General features: G+C 42.1%; 1 protein-coding gene across 2 annotated transcripts in view; it reads right to left on the bottom strand.

Annotated features, from left to right (window-relative positions):
• Nucleotides 1-283: 283 nt before the first annotated feature.
• The window catches only part of LOC110499111 (ATP-dependent RNA helicase DHX8), a 28651-nt gene continuing 17813 nt past the window's right edge, over nucleotides 284-11121 (bottom strand). For both annotated transcript variants that reach the window (XM_021576024.2, XM_036955958.1), the window contains 5 exons: nucleotides 8820-8957; nucleotides 8444-8572; nucleotides 3171-3367; nucleotides 1319-1498; nucleotides 284-1047 (listed from right to left, as the gene is read on the bottom strand). In XM_021576024.2, the coding sequence (XP_021431699.1) occupies nucleotides 828-1047; nucleotides 1319-1498; nucleotides 3171-3367; nucleotides 8444-8572; nucleotides 8820-8957 (864 nt within the window). In that variant the 3' untranslated portion in view covers nucleotides 284-827. The remainder of the gene's footprint in view (nucleotides 1048-1318; nucleotides 1499-3170; nucleotides 3368-8443; nucleotides 8573-8819; nucleotides 8958-11121) is intronic.

Here is an 11121-nt window from a genome sequence, read left to right as displayed (position 1 = left end):
TAGATTGATGAGGGAAAAAAACGATTTAATCCATTTTAGAATAAGGCTGTAACATAACGAAATGTGGAAAAAGTCAAGGGGTTTGAATACTTTCCAAATGCACTGTATCTGCACACAGCTGTAATGGGACACCTGAACATTCAGAAATTAAAATCAGTTGACTTTTGATGGTAGTTCTGCAAGGGCCAATTCTGTAACTTGTCTGTACTATACTTTCCATTCCCATCATTGGCGGACCAAGACAGTTTAATTATAACAGCAACAAGACAAAAATCAGCAGACATGAGACCATCCAATATTTAATATGGAAAAATATGGTCATTTAGATATCACTCATTTCAGTTCGCTTACATTTCCGTCATCTTAATAAAACCACAGATCTGGTAATTGTTGACCACAATCAAAGTCCGATCCATTTCCCTAGATATAAACTATATTACATGAGACCTCTAGACTAAATGGACTCTGAGCATTGTGTCCTCATAAACAAACAGACTTCCACTGACTGATCAGATTACTGCCCACTTAAAGTGTCCAGTCTCCTTCCTAATCACTTAATGGTCATTTTCTTTGAGGGAATCCGTAATGTTCTGTTTTGAGATAATTTATACATTGGACAAAAAAAAAACTTTTTGGTAATATATGGGCACTTGATTATCTGTCTGATGGGAGGTAAGTTAACTGACATTGACCATGAAGCCAAATGACTCGGAAGGAACACAGCAAGGAACAATGGACGGGGTATTTCTCAACCAGTTGTCAAGGACAGTCTCCCTCTCTCTCCTGCTGTGGTGTGAGCCTGTGTGTAAGGGTATAGGGATACACCTCTACTTCCTGCGAAAGGCACGGGAGATTCTCCAAGCGTTGGGCTCCTCGTAACGGTTGTAGAGGGGCTCGAGGCGCTGCATCTTCTTCTGTTTGCTGAGACGCGTGGGATCGGCCACTTTGAAAAAGGCCGGCGAGAACTCTACCAGCCAGCGTGGGTCAATGGTGGTCACCTCCCTCATGTACTCCTTAGTGGTCAGCACCAACTCATGGTACACTAACCTGGCAATATGGGGATGAAAGGAGTGGGGGAAATTAGTGTACAGAAGAGCACGTTTTTAACCTTTCTGGAGCTCTATTGCCTGATCATATATATTTAAAAACTATCAGTCTATAAACTTATACAGTACTCTTTACTTTCCAAAAATGTTTGATCTATACAATGACTCTACTACATAGAGGCAAGGATGTCAAAAACTTTTACGAGTAACAATTGACGAATGTCAATGTAAACTTGAGACTATGCCTATAACCCCCACGGGTATAGACTCACCACTCAGGCTGGCGGTTGAACAGGGAACTGGAGGGGTGGATGTACACCACCTGCTGGTCAATGAGCGTACGGTAGCCCTCCTGGGGATCCTTTTTGGCTGCGTTCCGGAAGAAACCACTGCAGATGGCCTTCTGTATGCGCACTGTGGCCTTGCCACAAGACACCATGTCCAGTTTATGCCTGATAAAACAGGTCAAAGTAAAGGTGAATTATTGGCGTCCTATGTCTGACATATTGATACAGTAAGGCCTGTAGATTTTCTATGAAGTAAACTGAACAAAAATATAAATGCTAAAAGTGCATTTTTCAGGAGCTGAAATAAGATCCTAGAAATGTTCTATATGCACAAAATACTAATTTCTCTCAAATTTTGTGCACATATTTGTTTAGATCACTGTTAGAGAGCATTTCTCCTTTGCCAAGATAATCCATGAATTTGAATTTGTCGCATGTTGCATTTATATTTTTGTACGTATTACAATTATTATTTTCCTCATCAATCTACACACAATACCCCATAATGACAAAGCGAAAACAGCTTTTTAGAATTTTTTGAAAAGTATTAAAAATCAAAAAAAGAGAAATACCTTTGTTGTTGTTTCTACAACTTGGAGTCCACCTGTGGTAAAATTAAATTGACTGGACATTTAGAAAGGCACACACTTGTCTATACAAGGTCCCACGTTTGACAGTGCATGTCAGAGCAAAAACCAAGCCATGAGGTGAAAGGAATTGTCCGTAGAGCTCCGAGACAGGATTGTGTTGAGGCACAGATCTGAGGAAGCGTACCAAATAATTCCTGCAGCATTGAAGGTCCCCAAGAACAGTGGCCTCCATCATTCTTAAAAATCAAGTAGTTTGGAACCACGAAGAACCCGATGGTCACTCTGACAAAGCTCCAGAGTTCCTCTGTGGAGATGGCTGTTCTTCTGGAAGGTTCTCCCATCTCTGCAGCACTCTACCAATCAGGCCTTTATGGTAGAGTGGATGGAAACCACCCCTCGGTAAAAAGGCACATGACAGCCTGCTTGGAGTTGGCCAACAAGTTCCTCTGGTCTAATGAAACCAAGATTGAACTCTTTGGCCTGAATGCCAAGCGTCACATCTGGAGGAAACCTGGCACCATCCCTACGGTGAAGCATGGTGGTGGCAGCATCATGCTGTGGGAATGTTTTCAGTGTCAGGGAAACTACTCCGGATCGAGGGAAAGATGAACGGAGTAAAGTACAGAGAGAGATCCTTGATGAAAACCTGCACCAGCGCACTCAGGACCTCAGACGGGTGCGAAGGTTCACCTTCCAACAGGACAACGACTCAAAGCACACAGCCAAGACAATGAAAGAGTGGCTTTGGGACAAGTTTTGGAATGTCCTTGAGTGGCCCAGCAAGAGCCCCGACTTGAACCCGATCGAACATCTTTGGAGAGACCTGAAAATGTGTAAATACCCAAGAAGACTCAAGGCTGTAATTTCTGCCAAAGGTGCATCAAGAAAGTACTGAGTAAAGGCTCTGAATACTTATGTAAATGTGATATTTCAGGTCTTTATTTTTAATAAATCTGCTAAACATTCTAAAAACCTGTTTTTGCATTGTCATTATGGGGTATTGTGTGTAGATTGACGAGGAAAAAAAACTAATGGAATACATTTCAGAAGAAGATGTAACATAACAGAAGGTGGAAAAAGTCAAGGGGTCTGAATACTTTCCGAATGCACTGTAGATAAGGTTAAATTTAGGCCCTAGAGATTGCTTCTTTGAGTCACAGGATTAATATGACTCACAAGTAAAGCTACCATTTGAGAACTTTGCCGGATATAGTATTAATTACATATGCTTATGATGAGTGTCCTACCTGTCCATGATACCCAGCATCTGTTTGCGGATATCCTGGGCTCTGCGCAAGGAACGGGCCTGGATGAAGTTCTCAAAGCACCAGGGGTTGGAGAACTTGTTGTTCTTCCAGGAGTTATAGACAGCCAGCAGAGTAAGGTGGTCTCCCTCAGCCTGGTGGAACTTAGCCTTCTTCTGGTCTGCCATCTGCTGCTTGTCCTGGGGCACCAGATAATACAATTACTATAAGGACTGGCCACCAACTGATCAACATTAAATCACATTAGGCTACAACTGTCTCATTATGGTTGGAGATGTCAAGCAACATATGACAAGTTAGGAAAGTCAGTCAACCATAATTCACCACCATCAACAAATGTGACAGCTGTGACAGCAGTTGATTCTTGTTGTAAACCCATAAACCACCCCCTGCCCAAGGGTATTCTAATCCTACAGAGGGTGCATGCGCACAATGGCCTCCCACTCCTCTTTCTATTCTGGTTAGAGCCAGTTTGCGCTGTTCTGTAAAGGGAGTAGTACACAGCGTTGTACAAGATCTTCAGTTTCTTGGCAATTTCTCGCATGGAATAGCTTTCATTTCTCAGAACAAGAATAGACTGATGAGATTCAGAAGAGAGTTCTTTGTTTCTGGCCATTTTGAGTCTGTAATCGAACCCACAAATGCTGATGCTCCACATACTCAACTAGTCTAAAGAAGGCCAGTTTTATTGCTTCTTTAATCAGAACAACAGTTTTCAGCTGTGCTAACATAATTGCAAAAGGGTTTTCTAATAACAAATTAGCCTTTTAAAATGATAAACTTGGATTAGCTAACACAACGTGCCATTGGAACACAGGAGTGATGGTTGCTGATAATAGGCCTCTGTAGATATTTCATAAATCAGCCGTTTCCAGCTACAATAGTCATTTACAACATTAACAATGTCTACACTTTATTTCTGATCAATTTTATGTTCTTTTAATGGACATTTGAAAATATATATTTCAAAAACAAGGACATTCCTAAGTGACCCCAAACTTTAACGGTAGTGTGTGTGTTATATAATATATACTGTATATACAGTTGAAGTAGAAAGTTTACATAGTCGTGGCCAAAAGTTGAGAATGACACAAATATATATTTTCACAAAGCCTGCTGCCTCTGTTTTTATGATGGCAATTTGCATATACTCCAGACTATTATGAAGAGTGATCAGATGAATTGCAATTAATTGCAAAGCCCCTATTTGCCATGCAAATGAACTGAATCCCCCCAAAAACATTTCCACTGCATTTCAGCCCTGCCACAAAAGGACCAGCTGACATCATGTCAGTGATTCTCTCGTTAACTTCTTGGTGACAGGGGGGCATTATTGAGTAGCTTGGATAAATAAGTTTCCCAGAGTAAACTGCCTGCTACTCAGTCCAAGATGCTAATATATGCATATTATTAGTAGTATTGGATAGAAAACTGTTTGAATGATGTCTGTGAGTAAAACAGAACTTATATGGCAGGCGAAAACCTGAGAAAAATCCAACCAGGAAGTGGGAAATCTGAGGCTTGTATTTTTTTTTTTTTTTTAACTCTGCCCCTATTGTAGATACAGTGGGGTTGTTGCCCTTCCTACGTCTTCCACTAGATGTCAACAGTCAAGAACTTTGTTTGAGGATTCTACTGTGAAGTGGGGGCTCATAAGGGCTGTTTGAGCCAGGTGTCTGGCAGATTGCCACAGGCTCTGAGGCGCGGTCACAAGAGAGTTAGCTCTCGTTCCATTGCTTTTCTACAGACATATGAATTCTCCGGTTGGAACATTATTGAAGATTTATGATAAAAAACATCATAAAGATTGATTCTATACTTAGTTTGACAAGTTTCTACGGGCTGCAACAGACCTGAACGCGCTTTTGGATTTGTTTCCCAAACGCCCTAACAAAAGAAGCTACTTGGACATAAATGATGGACATTATCATACAAAACAAACATTTATTGTGGAACTGCGATTCCTGGGAGTCCATTCTGATGAAGATCATCAAAGGAAAGTGAATATTTATAATGCTATTTATGACTAATGTTGACTACCCAATATGGCGGATATCTTTTTGGCTGCTTTGTTGTCTGAAAGCTGTACTCAGATTATTGCATGGTTTGCTTTTTCCGTAAAGTTTTTTTGAAATCTGACACAGTGGTTGCCTTTAGGGGAAGTATATCTCTACTTTCATGTATATTAGTTATATTTTCATCAACATTTATAATGAGTATTTCTGTAAATAGATGTGGCTCTCTGCACAATCGCATGTTTTAGAACTACTGAACGTAACGTGCCAATATGAAATGTGATTTTTTTTATATAAATATGCACTTTATCGAACAAAACATACATGTATTGTGTAACATGAAGTCCTATGAGTGTCATCTGATGAAGATCATCAAAGGTTAGTGATTCATTTTACCTCCATTTGTGCTTTTTGTGACTGAAATATGGCTGTGTTTTTCTGCGATTACCTAACGTAATCGTTTGTGGTGCTTTCGCTGTAAAGTATTTTGAAATCAGACACTGGCTGGATTAACGAGAATTGTATCTTTAAAATGGTGTAAAATACTTGTATGATTGAGGAATTTTAATTATGAGATTGTTGTTTTGAATTTGGCCAAATTGTGCCAAACACGCACTTTCACTGGCTGTTGGCGAGGTGGGATGCTACCGTCCCACATATCCCAGAGAGGTTAACACAGGTGTGAGTGTTGACAAGGACAAGGTTGGAGATCACTGTCATGCTGATTGAGTACGAATAACAGACTGGAATGCATCTGCACGCATTGAGGCGATTACTTTTGGAGGATGGCCTGGTGTCAAGAAGGGCAGCAAAGAAGCCACTTCTCTCCAGGAAAAACATCAGGGACAGACTGATATTCTACAAAAGGTACAGGGATTGGACTGCTGAGGACTGAGGTCAAGTAATTTTCTCTGATGAATCCCCTTTCCGAATGTTTGGGGCATCCGGAAAAAAGCTTGCCCGGAGAAGATAGGGTGAGCGCTACCATCAGTCCTGTGTCATGCCAACAGTAAAGCATCCTGACACCATTCATGTGTGGGGTTGCTTCTCAGCCAAGGGAGTGGGCTCACTCACAAAAACACATCCTTCGAGAGCAACTTCTCCCAACCATCCAGGAACAGTTTGGTGACGAACAATACCTTTTCCAGCATGACGGAGCACCTTGCCATAAGGAAAAAGTGATAACTTAGTGGCTTGGGGAACAAAACATCAATATATTTTGGGTCCATGGCCAGGAAACTCCTAAAACCTTAATCCCATTGAGAACTTGTAGTCAATCCTCAAGAGGCGGGTGGACAAACAAAACCCCACAAATTCTGACAAACGGTGGCCCAGAAGTTAATTGACAGCATGCCAGGGCAAATTGCAAAGGTCTTGAAAAAGAAGGGTCAACACTGCAAAAATTGACTCTTCAACTTCATGTAATTGTCAATAAAAGCCTTTGACACTCATGAAATGCTTGTATTATACTTCAGTATTCCATAGTAACAGCTGACAAAAATATTGAAAGACACTGAAGCAGCAAACTTTGTGGAAATTAATATTTGTGTCGTTCTCAAAACTTTTGGCTATGACTGTACACTTAGGTTGTAGTCATTAAAACTTGTTTTGCAACCACTCCACAAATTTCTTGTTAACAAACTATAGTTTTGGCAAGTTGGTTAAGACATCTATTTTGTGCATGACACAAGTCGATTATTTCACTGTATCACAATCCCAGTTGGTCAGAAGTTTACATACACTAAGGTGACTGTGCCTTTAAACAGCTTGGAAAAATCCAGATAATTCTGTCATGGCTTAAGATGCTTCTGATAGGCTAATTTACATCATTTGAGTCAATTGGAGGTGGACATGTGGATGTATTTCAAGGCCTACCTTCAAACTCAGTGCCTCTTTGCTTGACATCATGGGAAAATCTAAAGAAATCAGCCTCAGAAAAAAAACTTGTAGACCTCCACAAGAGCAATTTCCAAATGCCTGAAGGTACCACGTTCATCTGTACAAACAATAGTACGCAAGTATAAACACCATGGGACCACCAGCCTCATACCGCTAAGGAAGGAGATGATTTCTGTCTCTTAGAGATGAACGTACTTTGGTGCGAAAAGTGCAAATCCATCCCAGAACAACAGCAAAGGACCTTGTGAAGATACTGGAGGAGGCCTCCTGGGTGGCGCAGCGGTTAAGGGCGCTGTACTGCAGCGCCAGCTGTGCCACCAGAGACTCTCTGGGTTCGCGCCCAGGCTCTGTCGTAACCGTCTGCGACCGGGAGGTCCGTGGGGCGACGCACAATTGGCCTAGCGTCGTCCGGGTTAGGGAGGGCTTGGGATATTCTTGTCTCATCGCGCACCAGCGACTCGTGGCAGGCCGGGCGCAGTGCGCGCTAACTAAGGTTGCTAGGTGCACAGTGTTTCCTCCGACACATTGGTACGGCTGGCTTCCGGGTTGGATGCGCGCTGTGTTAAGAAGCAGTGTGGCTTGGTTGGGTTGTGTATCGGAGGACACGTGACTTTCAACCTTCGTCTCTCTGAGCCCGTACGGGAGTTGTAGCGATGAGACAAGATGGTAGCTACTAACAATTGGATACCACGAAATTGGGGAGAAAAAATTCACAACAAAAAAGATGCTGCAGCAAAGCACCCCCACAACATGATGCTGCCACCCCCCATGCTGCCACCCCCCATGCTTCATGGTTGGTATGGTGTTCTTCGCCTTTTTCTTCCAAGGTCATTATGGCCAAACAGTTCTATTTTTGTTTCATCAGACCAGAGGACATTTCTCAAAAAAGTACAATCTTTGTCCCCATGTGCAGTTGCAAACTGTAGTCTGTCTTTTTTATGGCAGTTTTGGAGAAGTGGCTTCTTCCTTGCTGAGTGGCCTTTCAGGTTGTTGATATAGGACTTGTTTTACTGTGGATATAGATACTTTTCTAGATACTTTTTTGATGTAGGACTCGTTTTACTGTGGATATAGATACTTTTCTAGTATCTATATCCACAGTAAAACGAGTCCTATATCAACAACCTGAAAGGCCACTCAGCCAGGAAAAAGCCACTGCTCCAAAACTGCCATAAAAAAGCCAGACTACAGTATTCTAATTTGAATAGCTACCATCATTGTAGAGCTGCAGAAGGTTATTTATTTTATCCGTGCATGGTTTTTATGTAATATTTCAGATAACACACTGGCCTAGACATAGCCATGGTTACACAGTATTTATGGACCGGTGATTTGCCGTACCTTGGGCCTGTAGAAGACGTTCTGCACAGACAGCATGGAGACGATGGTGAGCATCTCCTCACTGCAGCCCAGGTGGACGGACATGATCAGCATCTTACACAGCATGGGCTCCAGAGGGAACTCCGCCATCTGATACAAACATAGAGGGAGAGGAATGGGGAAGAGTGTATAACATTTAACCACATTCATTCCAACAATATTGTGGTTGGGGTCAAGTCAATTTTAACTCAATTCAATGACCATGAACTTCCAAATTTTAATACATGTTTTTAAATTTTTCATATCAACTACTGCATCAATTCAAATATAATTGCTTGCCGGATTTTCATCTTCAATACATTGAATAGATCGCTTGTTGTTCAATACTCCATCTTACCCTGCGTCCAAGTCGAGTGAGCAACCCCTCATCATCCAGAGCCCCTAAAGTGTAGAGCTGCTCCATGGCTGTGATCATCGTCTCCATGGGTGGAGCGTCCATGAAATCAAACGATAGCAGGTCATTGATGCCCATGGCCTGAAGGAAGTAAAGGGATGGCATTGGAAGAACAGAGTATTGTATTGTATATATAGATATACACACACACACACACACACACACACACACACACACACACACACACACACACACAGTGGGAAGCTTGTGGAAGGCTACCTGAAACGTTTGACCCAAGTTAAACAATTTAAAGTCAATGCTACCAAATACTAATTGAGTATATGTAAACTACTGACCCACTGGGAATGTGACGAAATAAATAAATAATTCTCTCTACTATTATTCTGACATTTCACCTTCTTAAAATAAAGTGGTGATCCTAACTGACCGAAGACAGGGAATTTTAACTAGGATTAAATGTCAGGAATTGTCAAAAACTGAGTTTAAATGTATTTTGCTTCAACTGTACATGCACACACACAACGGGTGGTTCTAATCCTGAATGCTGATTGGTTAAAACTGCATTCCAGCTGATGTCTATTCCACAAATTACCACTGGCTAAATCTACGATGTTAAAATGCCTATTTACTCTGTTCCATCTGACTGCGCAATCCACTTTCTCATCAGCCCAGCCAGGCACTTTATAAACTTGATCTCCACTATAAAAAGCATCTAGACATTCTCAAATTTCTTTTAGACTAACATTTAGTTTTCAACAGCAGAGATTTGTATAAACCTTGGTGTCTGTCTCTCTGACATTTGTAACACTGTTTCAATATTCAAATTCGATCTCCAGCTGTCCCATAGAAATGAACGTGTCGGGACGGGACAGGCAGGCAGACGGCGTTTCTCGGCCAGAAGAAATGTCAAAACAAAAAAGGTAAAACGAAGTGCAGCTAGTTTGCAGTCTTTCCAGCTTCAGTTTGAAGAGATTCTGTTGGTTGTGTTGTTGGCTAGCTCCTCTGAACAACAGTGTCTTGATGAGTGCGCACATTTTCTATGCCAGGCAAAATTGCACCTCATTAGCTCATTGTATCTAAATAAATGTCACTAGAAAACCGCTTGAACAAATGCAGCTACGTTGCAGTTATTCTGGCTGCACTTTAAAAAATATATATATTTTAAATTTGACCCTTTTTTCTCCCCAATTTCGTGGTATCCAATTGTTTTAGTAGCTACTATCTTGTCTTATCACTACAACTCCCGTACGGGCTCGGGAGAGACGAAGGTTGAAAGTCATGCGTCCTCCGATACACAACCCAACCAAGCCGCACTGCTTCTTAACACAGCGCGCATCCAACCCGGAAGCCAGCCGCACCAATGTGTCGGAGGAAACACCGTGCACCTGGCAACCTTGGTTTAGCGCGCACTGCGCCCGGAGTCGCTGGTGCGCGATGAGACAAGGACATCCCTACCGGCCAAGACCTCCCTAACCCGGACGACGCTAGGCCAATTGTGCGTCGCCCAACGGACCTCCCGGTCGCGGCCGGTTACGACAGAGCCTGGGCGCCAACCCTGATGGCACAGCTGGCGCTGCAGTACAGCGCCCTTAACCACCTGCGCCACCCGGGAGGCTTGGGCTGCACTTTTTGACGAGACTAAGTTAGCCGTAGTTGGCTAGCTAGCAAGCAAGGGATAAGAACGTTGCCAGCCAGTATGGCAATGGAACCTTTAGAACGAATGACTGTTCTGTATCTATGGATGCGACCCAAAAACACTCTAGCAACCGAACCGATAGAATGAACGACTGGCCGGCTTGGGTAGCAACCTTAGATGTGTGTCGGGATTATATCTTGTGGAAGGATGAAATGGTATAAATAAATTCACCCAAATAATGTTTTAAAATGAAAATGTCAATTGTTACTTGAATATGCTGGTAACCAGTTGTATAAAAGTGATAATGCCCTCGAAGCTGGTGTTTGGTGGATATATTGGCATGGTTTACTGGGCCGAGACAAAGTCGAGGGCCTAACACCCGTGCCAATATATCCTCCAAACACCGGATTCGAGGCCATTATCACTTATGCACACACATCTAAATAAATAAAATATATCACATACAGTGCATTCGGAAAGTATTCAGACCCCTGGACTATTTCCACATTGTTACGATAGATTTTTTTGAAATGTATTATTAATTTTAAAAAATAACTTATTTACATAAGTATTCAGACCCTTTGCTATGAGACTCATGCAACCTGTTTCCATTGATCATCCTTGCGATGTTTCTACTACTTGATTGGA

The sequence above is a fragment of the Oncorhynchus mykiss genome, chromosome 20, assembly GCF_013265735.2.
Source record: "Oncorhynchus mykiss isolate Arlee chromosome 20, USDA_OmykA_1.1, whole genome shotgun sequence".
NCBI classification, from domain to species: Eukaryota; Metazoa; Chordata; class Actinopteri; order Salmoniformes; family Salmonidae; genus Oncorhynchus; species Oncorhynchus mykiss.
This window is presented reverse-complemented; position numbering and strand designations above follow the sequence as displayed.